Here is a 20729-nt window from a genome sequence, read left to right as displayed (position 1 = left end):
TGGTTATTTCCCTTCCCCGGGTCAGTTAGGTTCGGATAATACCCTAGCAAGTTAGACTCTGGCTAACTCGTTTCCTCTGAGGTCAGTCCTTGTTAATAAGAACAAAATACTGTGGGGTATTTCATAATGCTCCCTTTTCCCCTGCTCTGCTGTCAGCAGGAGGGGATTTTCTCCCAGTATTTACTGTGGGAATTTGCTTAAGCTCCTGGAGGTGAATCTCACAATGCCATGGAGGGTCCTCTGTGACTCACTTTCCCTGGAATTTTTAACTCTCAGATTTGTCCACACTGAGCCTCTAGCATTTCGCCACAGTTCAGGTTTTCCTAACCAGGCGCAGTTCCCTCCGCATTTTCCATTCATGAGTGTCTGGCTTGGTAAACTGAGACTGCATGTATTTGCCTGTCTCTCTCTCTAACAATGGGAGCAGTGGTGTGCTCCCCACCTCTGGATCCCAGAAGAGCTGTTTACTTCTGTTAGTATGGACTGACTTCTCATCTCCTTAAATGCTGTTAAGACTTTGCTAAATTAACTTTTGTTAAGTAGAGGCCTTGGGTCCTGGATGGTGTAAGCCTCAGTTAAAAAAACAAAACAAAACAAACAAACAAACAAAACAAACACAAGAGAAATTAAAATAGAGAAATTACTCACAGGTCCCAGAGGAAGTATATGACACGCTTTAAGGGTTCCATAGTGGAAAGTGGGAGTTTAAGGCAAGGTGAAGAGAGAGCTACAGTACCAAGGCTCCCTGCCTTTATTAGTGTCCGTGGGCAGAGTGCTTTGGGGTTCCCAGGCTAAGGACAGATTGATCAATTCAAACTAAAAACAGCAGTTTTATTAAGTTCCTCTGAAGTCTTATTTAAGGAAAGGTGAGGGAGACAGTTGATCACAAGGGCCATTGAGGAAGTCATCTGAGGAACTTAGCATTTACTTGTGATTCTGCAGGCTGTTTTTATAGCATGTTTTTGCATGAGCTGCCAGTGTCTATTTAAAGCAGCCACAGGCCACTTGACCAGACAAAATGGATGTTGAGGCAACAATACCATGGACTAGCTTAGCTAAACTCTGGCACATGCTGAATGGGAAATGGGCCCCCGAATACAGCTTTAATATATTTATGTCAAGTGGTCCCGAACACCTGTGCTTTTAGCATAATTTTTAAGGTAATAGGCCAGGAAATGATTAATTATTGAAGATTTACATATGCTATTAAATTTATAAACCAATTTATGTTAATTAAGGGATAGGAACTTACTCTGAAATGCAAATTAAGACTGAGGGAGTTCTTTGGTGGCTCAGCAGGGTAAGGATCTGGCATTGTCACAGCTATGACTCAGGTTTCTCCTGTGGCAAGGGCATGATCCCTGGCCTGGGAACTTCCCCAATGCCGTGGGTGTGGCCAAAAAAAAAAAAAGGACTGTTTTTGTATCAAATATGCTGTAAATCACTGAAATATATTAGAATATCATTGTAAAATATTCCTACTTCCCAGAACACTAAGATTATTGATCAATTTTTCTCTAATTCCTATAAGGAATAGCTATTGGCTAAGAACATGGATTATACAAACACTAATTTTATCAGGGCTCTGGCAACAGGTTCTTTAAATTTAAATGTTATTGGTTTTATTCTAGTGTGAACATGTAATCGGAAAAATTATATATATATACATATATATATATATATATATTAGGTACAGAATCAAGTAGAGATTAATTTATAACCTAGAGTTAAGAATTTACCCTCACAGTTGTGTTTTGAATTTATTCAAGTTTTCTTGGATTCCAACTTTTTTTTCTTCCTATTCTCCCCACCCATTTCTTCATCTGTAAAATCAGAGTGTCTTACTCTTTTAAAGGTGTTGGTTGGAAATTAATGAATTGTGTCAGAAATCTTGATTTACCATAAAAGTTAACGTAACTTTGGTATCCCTGTTTACATAGATTTTTATGGGAAGCCACTACCTCCCCTGGCTGTGCGACAGAGACCTAACAGTGATGCTCATGACGTCATCTCATAACCAAGCCATGTGGATGCGCTCTTAATGTCAGCAAGATGAACTGGAGAAACTTCTTTCTCAAAGGAGGAAAACTCTGAACACTGATGCTGGGGCAAGACAACCATAGCAATTTCAGTGAGCCAAAGACCTGATTGATCTGATAATTACTTATCCATGTTCTTCATAGTTTAAATTAAAAAGAAAAAGAAAAAAGGAAGCAAATGACTAGCATATGGGATGAGCATTTGGACCAAGTTAGCAAGAGTTAGTATTGACTCTGATTTATACATTTCCACTTATGGACATATTCCTGAAGGAAAACCTCTTCAGAAAAAGAGCCAATGGACTCTGTACACTTTCATTACTGTTTGCTTATTAGCCTTTATTTCTGTATCTTAAACATTTGTAAGATACATGTGCATGGGAAGGGAACTCTTGGGAATTTATAATCTAAATTTTTAACTTGTTATATTTTTGTAAAACTTTTGTTTAAGAATTTTAATTACTATATTTACTGTGCACTTTTCTATAGATGCTTTGTTTAAATTGTGTCTGGAAAATGGAGTGATTTACTTGACAGAAATGAACTATACAAACAGGATATATTTATATGGTTTGAATGTTTTATAATAGTATTATTATTAAAGTATACATCCTAATTTGATTTTATTTTAAGATATCTTTTTAAAATAAATTTTCAGATCTTTACCAAATTATGTTATTTGAAAACACTAATTAATTATTTGAACTTTTGTTATTGTTTGTTTTCTTTGGTGATGCTCCCAATAAATGAAAGAGATTTACAATACCTTTTGACAAATGCTTTTTAAATTAATAAAAATGTCCTCTAAGATATTATTAAAAGTCCCAATAAACACCTTTTTCAAAGGTTAGACCTTTTCGGAGATCCTTCTCACTCCCTTGTTCTATCAGAAACTGCAATGACTCTTTTAGGTTATTGTAATTCATTTGTGCCTTGAAATTAAAGGCAAAAAGACCAGAAAAACTACTGAATACAAGTCCAGAGACTTGTATTTTATAACTGGGAAATGTTAGGGTACTAAAGAAATAAGAATAAAAATGTTGGCTTAAATTATAAGAAATAATTCAAAAATAATTCCTCAATTTAAAGTAATATTACTTCTTGGGGTTCCTATTGTGTCTCAGCAGGTTACCAACCTGACTAGTATCCATGAGGGTGTGGGTTTGATCTCTGGCCTTGCTCAGTGGGTTAAGGACCCAGCACTGCCATGAGATGCCACCACAGATGTAGTTGAGATCTAGCGTTCCTGTGGCTGTGGTGTAGCTGGCAGCTGCAGCTCCGATTCACTCCCTAGCCTGGGAACTTCCATATGCCTCAGCTGCAGCCCTAATAATAAAAAAAATAATAATAAAATAACATTACTTCTCCTGCACTGAAAAATGACGTCTATAGGATTCTCTCTTTATCTAGCATTTAGACAAATTTTTTATTTTTATTTTTATTTTTTGCTGTGCTCGATGCACTTGCAAATTCCCAGGCCAGGGATCGAACCCATGCTATAGCAATGACCCAAGCGCTGCAATGACCCAAGTGCTGCAGTGACAATGCTGGATCCTTAAGCCCTTGCACCACAAGGGAACTCCTAGGCAAGGTTTTAGATATATGTTTTGAATAATAGAGTCATAGTGTTTCATTTAATTAAAAGCATCCATTTACATCAAGGTGAAAATACTATAAAGCTGATTTCTAATCACCTTGTTAAAATTTGTCAACCAATTTGGCAATTTGTACTGATAACAGACATATATTAGTATCTAACAATAATGTGATTAAGTATGTCTAATGCAGTTTATTTTAATACGATCATTTACTTTTAAAGTTTTCCTTTAGAGCATAACATTTTATTCACATTTTTTAACTTATTGAACATCCATTAATAAGTCATTTAAACCTCTAGTCAGCATCATAGGCACTTTGTTAGAGTTTTGTATGTGGGACCTACCTAACATACTGAGTAAAAAGCATTAAATATTGGATATAAAATTCATTACAAATTTGGTAAGTGGCTGAAATTTAAGGAAAAGCAACACAAGAAGAAAGTAAAAATTTGGAATTAGATTTTAGAGAAAAAATGTTTGTATCACTTTTTGGTTCCTTTTTGTAAAATTTACATTTATTCATTTTTTAAAAACTAAACTCATACATTTGCCATTTTTAATATTCATCTTGAGAATAAATATATTTTAAAAATTATTGTTTTCTACCAGTGATTACTATAGTGTACAATAGTTACCGAGTCTATTTAAGACAAATAAATAATCATTTTGAAGATTTTGAAACTAAATGTATGATAAAATAGAATAAATGCTTTGTATATCTCTCAAAAATTAATTCATATTCTTAAAGCATTCTAAAAATATGTTTAAAGTTTTGTAAATCCAGTGGCTTTTAACAAGTAAATGCCTATTTTGTTATATGCTGCATTTTTAATTAATCATTATGAATTATGACATTTTCACACAATAAAAATATATTAATATGTTGTTTTGCTTTTCTTTTTCTTTTTTTCTTTTTTTTTTTTTTGCCATTTCTTGGGCTGCTCCCGGGGCATATGGAGGTTCCCAGGCTAGGGGTTGAATCGGAGCTGTAGCCACCGGCCTACGCCAGAGCCACAGCAACGCGGGATCCGAGCCGCGTCTGCAACCTACACCACAGCTCATGGCAACGCGGGAACCTTAACCCACTGAGCAAGGGCAGGGATCGAACCCGCAACTTCATGGTTCCTAGTCGGATTCGTTAACCACTGCGCCACGACGGGAACTCCCGTTGTTTTGCTTTTCATTCGATAAACTAAAATGACTTCTTTTGGGTAATTAGAAAGGATTTTTTTTAAATGCGACTGTTAAAAAGATATTTTAAGTCAATATATTAAAATAATGAATTTTACTATTTTACATGAAAAACTTTTCTCTGCACATTTTTACATATGTGGGAAAGAATGCTCTCATTTTAAAGGCTGTTAAAAATATCACCTTATGATTCTAGATGACTCAGTTTCTCTCTTGTTAAGTAAGATAAAGCTACTGAATAAAAATATAGTTTCACTTACTTGGAAGGTAACTAATCCATATATCTTTATGTGTAAAATGCGTATATAACATATATGATTTTGTATGTAATTGATTTTAAGTATAAAACTATTTCTGGAAGCAATATTAGAAATGTTGTCAAATGCCAGTAGTGAATTTCTTAGAATCATTGATTTTGTGTTTTCCTCAATTTCTCAAACTAGTTTTTTTGTAATTTGTCTTTTATAATGGAGAAAGCAAATTCATAATTTCGTAAAGCTTAAGTGCCATATTTTCTGCAAATTTAAAATTAAATGCTCTTTTAAGTGCCAGATGAAAGACCAGAATTTACCTAATTTGTATAACTTCCTGTGAATAATCCAGAGACATTCAACTATGGAATACGCCATTATATTTAAGGCTGATGTCCTATGAAGTGTTCTTTTACTATGACAATATTTTATTTTATATTTGATTCTATATGCTATGGTTTTCATGTTACTCAGTTTCTCCCATTCCACACACACCAAAAAACAATTCTTCTAAGTGGCAAAAGCTTATCAAAAGTGAAACTGCTTATACAAATAAAGCCGTGGCTTATAAATTTTATTATCTTTGGCTTTACTACCTAAGTTTTTCTCTAATTGGGGTATACTTTGCAACTGAGATCCTCCTTAATACTTGTCTTCTAATTTATCAGGATATACATTCTAGTTGATCCAAAGAATAATTCATATATTTCAAAATTTACATTAAAGAATGGTATAAATTATCAAAATAGCAATAATTCATTGTCTTTTTGGAAACATAGAAGTCTGTTTTTTCTTTGAGAAAAAAATGGTAAGTCAGAAATGAATTTCCTTTAACGAAGAGGACCTGCTTATAACTAAAGGGCAAATATAAAGAAAATCATTTGCCAGCTTAGAGCATGAGTTGTAAATTCCTTTTCTGTGCTGATGAGGAAATAATTTATGACTTAGCTAAATGAATCAGCAGTCTCCAAATTATATACATCCCTTTCACTAAGTATTTTAAGTAAACATTAAATATGAAGTTACTACATTAGTTTGCTAGGGCTGCCATAACAAGGTATCACAGAATACTGAGTGGCTTAAACAACAGAAATTTATTTTCTAATAGTTTAGAAGCCTGGAAGTTCAAGTTCAAGGTGTTGGCATCCTTGTCTGAAACTCCTTGGTGGCCTCCTGCCTGTGTCGTCACATGGTCTTTCCTCTCTCTGCTTTTGCCACTAGTGTCTCAGTGTGCCAAAATTTCCTCTGTTTAAAAGGACACAAATGAGAATGTATTAGGACCCATCCTAAAGGACTCCTTTAAAAAAAAATTTTTTTTTTTTTTTTGTATTTTTAGGGCCGCACCTGTGGCATATAGAGGTTCCCAGGCTAGGGGTCCAATTGGAGATGTAGCTGCCAGTCTACACTGGAGCCACAGCAACACCACAGCAACACGGGATCAGCAATGCAAGATCCCAGCTGAGTCTGCAACTTACACCACAGCTCATGACAACGCCAGAACCTTAACCCACTAAGGAAGGCTAGGGATTGAACCCATGTTCTCATGGATGCTAGTTGGGTTTGTTAACCACTGAGCCACGATGGGAACTCCTAAAAAATTAAAAGAAAATACAAGTTACTATATATACTTCCCAGTCCCAGTGGGTTATGTGCTGGAATTTGTACACACCACTTTGGAGGTCTGTAGTTAAAAAAATGAGAGCCTCATCTAACTAGCTACTCACCTAAAGTTAAGTTCAAGATTACCTTTAACTATGCTTTGTTTTCTTGCTTCGGTGGTAGGTTTCTCTCTGGTGTTTTTCTGCCACCCAGTTTAAGGAGTTAACACTAACTTGATGTCAGAGTGTTTTACTACAAATGCTGTCTATACCTTTTTGAGATATAAGCCTCTATATGAAGATGAAAAGCTTTAAGAGCTAGTTAATATAAGTATGAAAATTCATTAAAAATTTATTCTGGGAGTTCCTGTCGTGGTGCAGTGGTTAACGAATCCGACTAGGAACCACGAGGTTGCGGGTTTGATCCCTGGCCTTGCTCAGTGGGTTAACCATCCGGTGTTGCAGTGAGCTGTGGTGTAGGTTGCAGACAAGGCTCGGATCCCGCGTTGCTGTGGCTCTGGTGTAGGCTGGCAGCTATAGCTCCGATTCGACCCCTAGCCTGGGAACCTCCATATGCCGCGGGAGCGGCCCAAGAAATGGCAAAAAGACAAAAAAAAAAAGACAAAAAAAAATTTATTCTGAAACACTTATATCGAACGACTTCACAATAAAATTGCTTAGCGATGTAAAAATTATTTTTCTGCTTAGCAGTAAGTCCTCGTATTCTTAAACTGCATCATTCTTTAAGACTATAATAATAGCAATAACAATAATAACAATAGTAATAATAACAATAGTTTTAAAACCCTATCAATTTTTGGCATTTGTGTCAGCGTAATTTCTTATCTCATGTGTGCAGTGGTTTAAAATAAGTCTCCCTCTAGTAGCTTATATTCTTAAAACTATGTGGAATTTTAAAATTCTTCAGTAGCTATTTGATGTTAGGTTGAGGAAATCCATTAATATGCTCATGATATACTAATTGATTCTAGAAAGATTAATGGATTAAATGAGGGAGATCAAACTGTAAAGAAAAAGGGAGAAGAAAACATAAGTAGCTCCCTTCTGTGGAATAAGAGAATCTAAGCAATAGCATCAATTAAAAACTCAAACAATAAAAATTTAAAATATCTTCATGTTTAAAGTCAAACTGATGTAAGAAAAATTGACAAAGTACTTGAAAATGTGACATGGTTAACATCTCTAATATAAACAAAAATTGCACAAAAAATAGCACTAAGACAGGTCTAGAAAAGTGGATATGATTAGGTAATTTACAAAAGAAATATAGTCACTAGTAAGATTTGAAAAACCTACCCAGACTAAGGACATAATTAAAAATTATATTATCAGACACGCAAAGATTCATGTGCAAAAATGTCTATCGATAATAAGATAGCTAGTAAGTGTGATAACCTCCAAACCTCCAAATACCAAGCAAGTTCTAGAAATGATGTATTATATATGAATATTTTTTAATATGAGAAAATGGTTATAAATAGAGGATACATTATACATACTTTGATCAACCTTGAAAATGAATAAAATTAGAGAAATACACCGAAACATTAATAGTGGTTATTTCTAGTGGTATTGTGCATGATTTTCATGCCCATATGCTTAAAATATTTTTCTTCAATAAGCATTAGTTTATTAAAAAGTTAGAAAACATAAATATGCTAAAGAAGTCACAATACAACAAAACTAATACAACCTCTCTCCAAGCATAACATATCCCCTTTCCTGTGGAAAAATAGTATATCTGACTTCTACTACCTCCTTAAACATTTTTTGTATGTCTACATTGCAAATATATTGATTCTTTAAATGCAACAATCTATAATGAGTACAGAAAATATAAATTTATAAAATCTCTTAGAGGCTGAAAGTCTAATAATTTTTCTTTAAACATACAACAAACTAATGCATTTAATCACCTCACTTCTTAATATTATATTTTCTTTTGCATCAAATCTAAATTCAGTAGTAGATAACTGGGGAACTTGTTTAAATAAATATATTAAACTTCGAATCACATTAGGGATAATGACGTTTATCATTTTACTTGGTCTTAAGATTTGCACCTGTAGTATACACCGATACTGATATTTTGAGCATCGAGGGCCTCAAAAAGATGATGCTTACTTCGTATTAGGTATTCTACTAAGCACTGATTTTCTGATAAATTGCTGACTACTGTTACAAGGGAGCAACTAAAGAATAACACTAAAGGAGCAAATAAATTGCTATTCCTATCAAGAATGGGTGTAATACTTTCCTGAGAACTAGTAACACCTCTCAGTAGAGGTGGTGAGGAGGGTCATTTTGTAGGGTTTAGAGTGTAAGTAAGGACACTTTGGTGGTTAGGTATTTCGTATCAGAACTTGATGATAATCACGAAGATCAAGAAAGTGAAAATAATACACAATAACAGCTAACATTTTGGCGTTTACTGTTTTCTAGTCTCTGTGCTAAGCGCTTTACCTGTGTATTTCAATCAACTTAATCCTTTAACGCTCCCCATTAAAACAGATTATGGCACAACATTTTAAATCAACTACAGTTTAATTTTTAAAAAATTAATGAAAAAGAGAGATTATGCCAATGGGCCAATTCTAGGAAATGAGTAACAATTTTTTTTAATCATATCCGTTCTTTTATCTTGAGTTATGAATACCTGTGCTAACAAAGGTCTTCGGATTTGATAGATTAGCTCTGGAACTAGCCTCTGAGAACATCTTAAAACAATGGTCACACAAAAAACCTAAGTGACAAAGACTTCCATTCTTTCACTGAGCACTTCAGCAGAGGGCTGTGAGCGACGTTCAGCGTGAGGCGTGACTTTCTGACAACCCAAGACTCCGCCCACGGGCTCAGGCTCGCCGCCGGGAGTAGGTAGGCACCGCCGCTTCCATAGGAGGCAGCAATAACTTTTCGTTTGCCTCTCGCGGGACCTAGATCTTTTGGCGAGATTTCGATGACGCGGGCAAAGCAGTATCTCGCGAGAAGTTAAACCGGAAAAGTGAGGGATGAGAGAGAATTCCGGAGAAGTTCGGAAGACACGCTGTGTTTTAGGTGCCGTGCAGGCTTTAGAGGCTGGGCGGTATTGGCTTCTTATTTGACATTTCCTGACGGGGTGATGTTGACCCGGGTGAGGACTGGGACCCAGCCGAATGCCTTTGACTCAACAAGACTCTTCGCCGGCAGACGACGTGGCGAGGGAGGGAGCTGGGTTTGGGGGGGAACCTTGTGACCTCTGAGTCTGTCTAGCTGTAATGTAAAGCCTTAGAATAGTTCTGAGTGTTTTGACGCGTGCCCGCGGGCCTTTTCGTTTTCTCCCAAGACTCACCTCCACTTCAAATAACCTGTCCGCAGTCCAGCCTGCAAAACTTAATATCCACCTCCTTCAGCTTTGAGCAGAATGCATGCTCTTGGAGGGCTGAGACAGCCTTTGTCATTGCTCTTTCCTGGGAGCTTAGGAGGATGTCTGCTATATTATCCATCGATAAACTTTTCTTGGATTAGAAAATGAAATAGAGTTGCAAAGAAGTTTCCACAGGAGACTAGAATGACTATTCTCAATAAAATTTGTTTTAGAATAATTTTACATTTACAAAAAATTGCAAAGATAATGCAGGCCTCCCATATACTTTTCACCCAATTTCCCCAAATGTTAACAGTTGGAGTGGCTTAAATTAAATTTGTTCTTTTGATATTTCTGTGTTAACATTCTGATTTAATTTTTGCTTTGCATTTGCACAGTAATTATTGGGAGAAACCTTTTTTTCCTAAGTAGAGTATCATAATTCAGTTTTTAACCAGGTTTTATTGAAATGTAATTGATTAGAGTATCACAATACTATTTTGTTACATGTGAGCTACAGCTTCTGTTGTAAGAACTGGTAGTTATCAGGAAAAAAGTGTTATCTTAAGTAAAAAGACTGTGCTAATATTGAAGTTCAGTAAATTTGTATTATCAGAGTGTGTCAGCAACCTTTTCTTATCATCATAGCTGAAAGCAAAATCAGAGAGGAAGCTTGCAAAACAGATTTGCAACGTTGTTTTGGATCATTTTGAAAAGCAATATTCCAGAGAACTTGGAGATGCCTGGAATACAGTAAGGTTAGTACTATTCATCTCTTGACGCTTTATGTTAGAACAAGAAATAAACCCTGCTTGGGGAGGAATACTGTGAAGATAAAAGATAAAGGATCTAAACCTGGCTGCCACTTCCTGCTGAGAAGTCATAAGGGAAGAAGGATGAAGAAATAGATTGAATCATAGGATGATGGAAAGGGGAAAAGAGAAGCCTTGAAGTGATAGTAAGCAAAGATTTGTTAGGCCCTTGTCTTGAGTAATTGCTTTGATCTTTGAAACAGGGCTCCCTGCCAGTTTGACAAAGTTAATTATATTGTAACAGAAAAATCTTAAAACTTTTGAGGATATATGACTAGTTTCTGAAATTCAGAAGGTAATGAAACATCTTTAAAGCCAACACTGCCTATCTTAGCTAAACTCAGTTTATTTGGTAATCATGTTTCTTCCTTGTCTTTAGCTGGCTATGTTTTGAACATACATGCTTGTGCATACACACACACATGCACACACACAAATTATTTAAATGTATTATAGGAAGCAGAAAAAAAAATTTAATTCATAGATGTGAGGGAAGTGCAATTTGTATGTTTAGTGAGTTTTGTGTTTGGCCAGTATTTTACTCTATGGGTTCTTTACACTGAGTGACTGCTACAGTATACTATACCCAGTGAACTACAGAGAGCAAAACAGTCCCCCATGCTGGGATTTCTGATAGTCTGGTGTTCATGGGAGAGGAGATACATGGTTAAAACTATATGAACTGTTAATTCCATAAATATCCTGATAAAAATAGGCATAAATAGTCTTATCTAACAAAGCCTGATGGTCCCAGCAATGACCTGAAGAGAAGCTGTGTCTCGGTGACTTAATAAGGCATGAAGTAGTTCTGAGATAATCTTAGACAAATTAAGCTATTTTAGAAACTTATAAATACTGCAATATGAAATTGTAGTTTATAGTTGTAGTTTTGTTGCAAAACTAGGTTTCTTGTCTCACAGAGAAGAAAGAGTAACAAATTGTGGTGTGTAATTAATTCATGAGGTTTTCAGTATGCACATTAGGCAAATAATCATGCACCTTCTGCATGCTTATTACATGCCAGGCAATACTGACTTTGTGTGATTCTCGGAACAAACCTTTGAGGCTTGTTTCCCACTTTTCATTTGAGGAAACTACACAGAGCTTAAGTAACTTGCCCAAGTTCACTCAGCTAGTAAGTGGCAGAGCTGGGATTTGTGCCCAGGCTCTCTGGTTCATGAACTCCCACTGCTCACCCCTATTCTATGTGCCTCTCATACCTGGGATGTAATTAGGCATATATGGATGATTAAAAAAAAAAGTTTGCAAGAAGTGTATTGTCTTCAGACTTTATACCTATGAGTTATTTTTCTATTTAATGTGCTCAGACAGATTTATAAATTATTATTTGACCCTAACTGAAATGAGCAGTGAACCTCAAATCCATTTGATTAGGTGTGCCTTCTGCTTCATCTACCTTTTTGTTGGGTTTTCATGGTAATTTAAGTTTTGCATAAACATGTGCTAAATTTGCCATAGGCAAAATAAAGGCTTTCTCTACTTAGAAAGAAATCTGAGCAGGTAGGATGGCATGGGGAAATACGAACAGAAACATTTTTGGTTTTTAACTATTTATTTGCAAGACATAATATGCTAGCAGAGTCTGTGTACTTCCAGGGGAAGGCAAGTGCATTTTTGTGCTATCTGGAAAGCTAATAATTTATTCAAAATTTTTAGTTTCCTCTAGTGGAAAGATTTGGTGTTTAATTTTGCTTGTAAAAACCCTTCTTGCTGTCATCCTCTGAGCAGCCCTTTGATGTTCTTTATCCTGGTACAGTTTTTACCCTACATGTTGCGTATATGTTCTGCCCCAAGTGAGCCCATTCAGAGCATGACTCCAAACTTCTCTCAATATGCTGTCATGTCAAATGGTGCCATTCTTCCTAAGTTTCAGTCCCATATTTCTAAGTGTATTCTGGTAACTTTATTTAGTTATTTACCAGGCCAACTTAAAAGCATGTTATTATTTTTCCTTCCCAAACCTTTGTTGCCATTTGCTGCTTGCATATTCCGTCTCAGATGACAGCATCGCCATCAATTCAGTTCCCTCTTTCCACCTTCAAACTTTCACTGCTGTTGTAGTAAAGAGTGAACCTTATTCAAAATAGCTCTGATATTTGCCCTCAGCTCCTTGGAGGTGATCCCTGAACCCTGAGAATGCCCTACCTAAGAGTCTTTGTTTACCTGGGGGCTTAGGTAATAGCAAGGTCTAACAATGTAATTTTTGTCGGTTGCTCTGGGCCCCTGTATTAGCCAGGCCTCCTGCCTCCAACTTCCTGAGGGACTGGAATAGTCATTTATGTTTGTGTGACTAAGCCACAACAAAAACCAGAGCCATTACTCCCTGTTTTGCAGTACTCCCATGTGGATTGTCACACATCGTTGCAGGGAAAAGTTATCCTGTCCATGATTCCACTGAAGAGGACAACTAGAAGCGTCATGCTTTGATTTTGCTGCCCTCTATATCATGCTTCTCTTTCCTTGACTGATTTTTTTTTTTTTTTGCTACCCCATGGCATATGGACTTCCTGGGCTAGGGATCAGATCCAAGCCGCAGTTGCAGCAATGCTGGATCCTTTAACTCACTGTGCCAGGCTGGAGATCAAACCTGCGTCCTTGGGCTGCAGACATGCTGTGGCTCCTGTCGTGCCACAGCGGGAACTTCTCTTTCCTTGACTGATTTTAACCTGTATCTTTTTGGTGTAATAAATGGTAATAGTGAATTCTGTGTGTCCTTTTAGCTAATAATCAAACCTGAGAGTGGTCTCAGGGAACTGAACTTTTAGTTGGTATCAGAAGTAAGAGTGGTCTTGGGGTCTTCCTATGTACTACCACTACTTACCAATACCCTGCCCCCTCAAAATCTAAATGCCTGCCAGCCAGATCCTTATGCTTTTTAGTTTGCATCTCCCTTTTATCCTCACTGTCGGTATTTAGTTAGGTCTTCATTGTTTCTTACCTGCCATATTGCAACAGTACTTTTCCATATTCTCCTACCTCTAGTATTTATTTGTTAGCCTTTTTTTTTTTTTTTTTTTTTCCCCTTTTTAAGGCCACACCTGTGGCATGTGGAAGTTCCAGGGCTAGGGGTTGAATCAGAGCTGCAGCCACAGCAACGCCAAATCTGAGCTTCTTCTGAAACCTGTGCTGTGGCAATGCCAGATCCTTAATCCACTGAGCAAAGCCAGAGATGGAACCCTCATTCTCATGGATTCTAAGTCAGGTCCTTAGCCAGCTCCTGTTTGCTTATATTTTAGCAACCACCTTTATGGCACTGTATGTCAGGCAATGTTCTAATCACTCTAGATAATCCTCTGTACAACTCTTTAAGGTAGTTAGTATTTCCATTTGACAGATAGGAAAGCTGAGGCATACAGAAGTTAAATAACTTGCCCAATGATATATAGCTCACATTTGGAAAAGCCCTGGAGTTTGTCTTATATACCCTGTAGTGCTCCTTCTCAGTGCTGCCATACTCCAGTGTGTCACTCCTGGAATACAAGCCTCCTTTGTTCCCCCACTGTCCAAACTATTAATTTGGACTAAATATCTTATCACTAGACAGGCTTCTTCATTCTTTGGGGACTGAATATACTGTTCCCTCTGCCGGGGAGGACTCTCTCCTTTCTCCCTCTGTACAGTGGTTAAAGGTGAGTTCACATCATACCTCTGCATCTTGTAGCACATGACCTAGAAAAATTAGCATTTCTGTGCCTCACTACCTTTGCCTGTAAAATGGAGGAAATAAATATCTATTTCATATAATTATTTGGAAAGGTAAAATGAATTTACATATATATATAAAGTATTTAGAATATTGTTTAACATATACTAAGCCATCAGTCTATCTTAGAATTATTATTACTATTATTCTTCATCAAGCTGTCCCATATATACCTGACAAAAATCAGTTCTGCTCTTTCCGTTTCCATTGTGTTTTGTTGATACAGCTGCTGTAATTTTTTTTTTCTGTCTTTTGTCTTTTGTCTTAGGGCTGCACCTATGACATGTGGAGGTTCCCAGGCTAGGGATCTAATCAGAGCTACAGCTGCCGGTTTATGCCACAGCCACAGCAGTGCCAGATCCGAGCTGTGTCTGTGACCTACACCACAGCTCACAGCAACGCTGGATCCTTAACCCACTGAGCAAGGCCAGGGATTGAACCTGCAACCTCATGGTTCCTAATTGGATTTGTTTCTGCTGTGCCACGATGGGAACTCCTGCTGTAATTTTTCAAAGGTTGTTTTGACATAATATTCTAACTTGCTTGTTTCTTCCCTGACAAGGGAGGGTCTTGAAGAACCAGTACCTTAAGATTTGTGCGGGTGATCTATTTATTTATAACGTGGCCAGTATTTGACATGTCAGGCATTGCACTAGGCATTGAGGATACAAAGGTAGATTATGTATAGTCAAATACATGTGAGAGGAGGATTAATTGGAAATCTATACGAACTTTATGTGAACTTTGGAAATTCTGTGTGCACTTCGTGGAAGGAAAAAAAAAATCCATAGTTAAATCTGGCCTTTTTTTTTTTTTTTAACATTCTCCTCATTAACCTAGAGTTCACATAGTTCAAATATAGAGGGGAAAAATTATCTAACCAGATTGTATTACCAGAATCTATGAAGGGGGATGGAGTAGGTTGGTTGGGTAAAACAAATGAACTAGTATCTAGATTTCTATTTTGGCTTTACACACATTTTTTAACCTTAATCTGTGCAAACCCTGTAAGTAGTAACTTTTGGCCCCTTGTAATGTCAAGAGATTAGAAAAATTTTCAGGTGTCTCAGTTTATGGCCAGTCCAAGTCTGTGCCTTTTCCCCTACCTAGTGTGCTGCTGTGAGGAATATGTAGTCTTATTGGGAGTGTATACACACAAGTCCTTGTGTTCTGAATTTTCAGCCTTTGTTGTCTCCACCAGAAACACAAACCTTTACTCGGGACTTCTTATCTGAGGTACTGTGACTAACAGATATTGACATATATTGCCCTTTCATGAGAGTAGGAGGCAATCAGCTCATCATTAGAATCTCTGAAGAATAAAAATAAAATGGCTTAAAAACATACTTTGTTGCACTCCCATGAATTGATTTATTCTTTATTTCTAAACTATACTTTTAAAATGATTGAGTGAGTGCCCCCTAGTGGATAATAATAGCAATAAAACAAAAGGCAGTTCTATTTTTTAACCATCAACATTTAGTTGGTTTTCTAATCTATGGAATTATACCAATTGTTCTTAGCAATATATAGATAATATTATTTTTAAAATATTCATTATTATATAGGAAGGTAGGAGGGATAATAGAAAAGTTGAAAATCATATAACAAACTTTGTCCAAATAATATATTATGCAATTTTCAAGGGACATGTGAGCACAGGCAAGTTATAGCAATCAAGTTTCACATCCTCCGAATAATCTTTCAGAAGATTACTCTGCTCTCCTAAGGCCTAAGTGGGTACTTATTCTCCTTTCCTAGCTGCCCTTCTGCAGTTGTCTTTGTCCCACTTTGCAAAAAGGGACACAGTTTCACCATTCTGACTCTTCCACACTGCATTCCTCGAGGGCGTCAGAAACTCCCCCGGCCAGAGACTATTGATTGGACTATCGTTAGAAAGTAAATGACTCATGACTAAAATTCTTTGACAGGTCATATAGTTTCTGAGTTTTGCTTTCAACAAAACTAAAGACCTACAGTTGAGTTGAGTCAGCTAACAGATCATTTAAATTTTTTTTGAAGATATGTCACTTAGTGATTTGAGATTATAACTCAGAATTTTAACAAAAGGGAGATACTTGTTTAACAAAATGTATTTAATTCTTACTTACTTAAGTGAAGGTTTTTCTCAGCATTTCTAAAAACACAAAATAGGAAATGATGTTGAACCCTGATCATTATAACACTAGGTAATGTTCATTCCTGGATATGAGGGAGGAAAAAAGTTCATTTCATTAAGAGATAAGTTTCCTATAAATTTTTCCATTTTATGTTTAAATAATTGAATATATGTTACTTTGATCAATTTTGTGCTAATAATTTTATTGATAACTGAATCCAGAAGTTACCATTTGGCACTTAGACCTTTAAGGCTGCAGTGAAAACACACTTAGTATATACACGTATGTGTGTATGAGAGAGAAATATGATAGGTAATAAAGATTAAAAGCACAAAAATATATTAGGATAAAGTTTTATGGGGAAATAGACTGTAAATAAAAGGAAGAGGAACAGTGTAAAACTTCCATCTGTTCAAGAAAAGTCAGTCCATGAATTTTTAAATGGACAGTGATGGGTTTTAAAATCACTCTGGTATTTAGGTTTCACTGAATACATTTTAAAAAGTACTATAATTTATATTTTAAAATGTCAATTTTTACAGTATGCTGGAAATTACATCCTTAAAATGTGATAAAGATTTTGATATCAACTCAGAGTGTTCTGGAGGGTACAGTTTTTTTCAAAATGCTATCAGTTGACATACTAGTGAAACATTTGCAGGTGACTGATTTCTAGGTCCCATTTTTGCTGACTGCTGATTGTACTTGAACTTCTGGTCTTGGAGATTGGTGAGTGGAGCAGCTTCAGACTTCTCATGAATCTTGAGAGGAGGCCTGGAGTGTGCACCTGGCCAGTTCTTTTTGGGTCTTCTAATATGACTCTCTCCACTGTCTGCTGGGCTACTTGCCCATCCATCAGAGCTTTTAAAGTGAGTAGCCACTGGCATGCCTGTACCAGGACATCATTACAGCAGTGCAAGCCCTGGAAAGTGTGTGTGTATGTGTTGGGGGGAAAGGAAGTTACTGGCAGGTGGTTGCAGGGGGAGCTGAGAGCCGCATTAATACACAACTTTGCTTTCTCAGGGTTGAGAAACACCAGCCTGAGCAGCCTTAGCAGTCACACTTAATTGGTTTGGCCCTGTTGCAGCTGATTCTCAAGGGCCACATGTGTCAAGTGATTCCCATTGTTAGACACAATAGGCCACGTTAAGAAGTGTGGGGCCACTGACACTAGGGGAGGGCTGGAGTAGAACTTCTTTCTGTCATCTGCCACTTGTGCTATAATACCAGAGCTTTGTAGTCCATTAGGCTTTAAAGCCAGTGGCTTTTGAGTCAGGGACTTCTGCTTAAATCGCATCATGACTAAGTTGCCAAATCTTTGAAAGCCTCAGTTAACCTGACCTCAGAAATGGGTGTAATAACTACCCCTCACGGTTGTCATGGTGAGAGATAAGCATTGTAAGCATCTGATCAGTAGTTTTTTATTATCATTACTATGAGGGTGAGGTGGAGTGGGTGGATTGGGTGGTAGGTAGAAAGGCTGCCCTGGGTAGATAACTGCTCCCTGAAAAGCAAGGAGAGTTAGTAGGAACGTAAGTCAGGCTGTAGGTGGGTGAGAGAGGGAAGGTCATTCTAGGGAGAGGGAGCAGTTTATTCTGAGACTGTTAAAGGCTAGAGAAAATTGGGAAGTTAGATAGTTCAGTAGGCTTGATGTAGGTTAGGCAGAATTAGAAAATATATTTGTTCTGAGCAAGGCTTTATTTTATCTAGTTTTTAAAGAAAGAGTTAGAATAATTTTTGAAGATTTTAAATCTACAGTCAAATGCTCTACTACTAAGCTATACCCCTCCTGTATTTTTAAATCTAATGAGGCTCTCCCCCAAGAGACAATGACTTCTCATTTATTAAGACTTAAAATTTATAGGAAAATGTTAACACTCTGTCATCTTATACACAACCTATATAATCTCCTGCCACACTAGACTGCTTTTAATTCCCCAGTCCACTGTCCTCCATTGTACCTCTGTGCCTGTTCATGTGCTCGGGCCTTTGCTCTGGAACATGTACTCTCATTTTATCCTGTGTCTGATTCCTCCTCATCCTTCAGGATTTAACATATTGGATCATGTATAAGGATCAGTGGTGTTCCTAAACTAATAATCCTTTTATACAATAAGGTTAAATGAAATATGCAATATTAATAACCTTAACTGGGGGATGTGAAAGAAAATGTGAATAAATGGAGAAACATACTGTGGTGAAAGTTGGAAGGAATATAATGTTAATTCTTCCCAAATTTAGTGAATATAATCCTCATCGAAGTTACTATCTTTCTATCTATACAAATATTTTAAAAAATATTTTTAACCGACCAACTGATTCTTATGTTCATCTGAAACAATAAACATTCTAAAATAGCTTTGGAAATTGTAAAGAAGAAAACAAAAAGAATGGAGATTTGCCCTGTGAGATAACCAACTGAAAGTGTCCAACTCTTTGTTAGCTAAGGGATGGACACATCAGTTAAGCCAAGCCACTCCAGTCTGTATTAATTAAATTATGTTTCTGAGCATCATTTCCCTGTTGCTACATGACCCAACACTCTGAATAGGTTTTCATCTAGTTTGGAGGGTAAGATTAGGATAGGCTGACATAAGATTTATAACTGTGGCATTCACAGATTTCCCTTTGAAGTCCATTTTAATGCTGTGGTTCCCAAAGTGTGGTCCTGGGGATCAGCAGCATCAGTAGCACCCAAGAACTTGCTAGAAATGCAAGTTCTCAGGCTCCACGTCAAATCTGCTAAAACACCTGAGTGGGGCACAGCAGTCTTTTACACATATGTTCTTAAAAAGATTGCCATCCTCTAGTACAGTTGAAACACTGCTCCTTTGGTGCACATCATAGTAAGAAGCAGTGAAATGCAAATACAGTTTCATTTATTAGCCTCAATCGAAATTCACAGGGCACACTTCCAGTCACAGGTGTTACATTTCAATCCAGCCATTCCTCACAGAGGCAGCACCAGGGTGAGTAGCAGCTGGAATTTATTTAATTGACCATGGTTAATGAGGCTCCCAAACAACTCAGCTAGAAAGGTCAGCTCATAAGTAAATTAAATATTTCCTGCTGTATCATTTGTCACTTGATGTGAGCTTTCGATTGTCAAGAGATCTAACTGTTGGACCGAATGAAAAATTATGATGATAAATCTGCTAGGGAGGTGGAGGCGGGGAAGAGCCTGCACCATCAACCCATGAGTGATTTTTAAACCATTCTTGGTTTTATATCAACTGAGCCACTGATTGCCTCATTAAGTCTATTACTATAGGGTCCACTGTAGTTAGCTTTACATACTTTCAGCTTCATCAGAGGAAGACTTGAACACTTACTCCTTTAAACACTTTTTAATGATAGTACTTTTCCCTTCAATATTAATAGACTTAGGTTTTAAATTTTGTCTCTAAGAAAACGCTTCCTTGTGCCAAGAGTGATAGACTAAAATCTGTTTTAATGGGTTTTGAGGTAGGAAAGTATCTGATTACTAAGATAAATACTCCATACCTAGGTAAGTACTTATTTTAATGGCCAAAATTGATACAAAAGAAAAAACCCACAATGAACAGAAGAGCAAAGGTTATTTTTATTAATTAATTAAATTTTTTTTTTGATCTTTTGTCTTTTTAGGGCCGCACCCACGGCATCTGGAGGTTCCCAGGCTAGGAATCAAATTGGAGTTGTAGCCACCAGCCTACTCCACAACCATAGCAACGCCAGATTTGAGCCGCATCTGCAGCCTACACCATAGCAGTGCCAGATCCTTAACCCTCTAAGCAAGGCCAGGGACCAAACCTGCATCCTCATAGAAGGTAGTCAGATTTGTTTACAGTGAGCCACGACAGGAACTCCCCAAAATAGCAAAGTTTTAAATATAGACAGGAATATAACAGTGCTGGATTGAGCCTTATGGGAGCCTGAGGCAAAAGGAAAAGTCAGTAATACTTCTCTTGGCTCTGAAAATTACAAGTAAGTAAAGTGGAAAACTCAGATCATGTTCCCTTGGTTGGTGATATAAAATTGTATCACTGTGTA

The 20729-nt window shown here is 36.9% G+C and overlaps 2 protein-coding genes across 4 annotated transcripts in view; both read left to right on the top strand.

Moving 5' to 3' along the window:
* ARL13B (ADP ribosylation factor like GTPase 13B) overlaps window positions 1-2804 on the top strand; it is a 76807-nt gene extending 74003 nt beyond the window's left edge. For all 3 annotated transcript variants that reach the window (XM_047794296.1, XM_047794289.1, XM_047794280.1), the window contains one exon: window positions 1941-2804. In XM_047794296.1, coding sequence (XP_047650252.1) covers window positions 1941-2017 — 77 coding nt within the window. In that variant the 3' untranslated portion in view covers window positions 2018-2804. The remainder of the gene's footprint in view (window positions 1-1940) is intronic.
* A 6881-nt stretch (window positions 2805-9685) lies between these two features.
* Window positions 9686-20729, top strand: part of NSUN3 (NOP2/Sun RNA methyltransferase 3) — a 58468-nt gene continuing 47424 nt past the window's right edge. Inside the window, exons 1-2 of the mRNA XM_047794265.1 lie at window positions 9686-9828; window positions 10690-10799. Of these exons, the coding sequence (XP_047650221.1) occupies window positions 9817-9828; window positions 10690-10799 (122 nt within the window). The 5' untranslated portion in view covers window positions 9686-9816. The remainder of the gene's footprint in view (window positions 9829-10689; window positions 10800-20729) is intronic.

Source organism: Phacochoerus africanus, chromosome 1, assembly GCF_016906955.1.
Source record: "Phacochoerus africanus isolate WHEZ1 chromosome 1, ROS_Pafr_v1, whole genome shotgun sequence".
NCBI lineage: Eukaryota > Metazoa > Chordata > Mammalia > Artiodactyla > Suidae > Phacochoerus > Phacochoerus africanus.
Note: the sequence above shows the minus strand (reverse complement) of the source record. Positions and strands in the feature narration are given on the sequence as shown.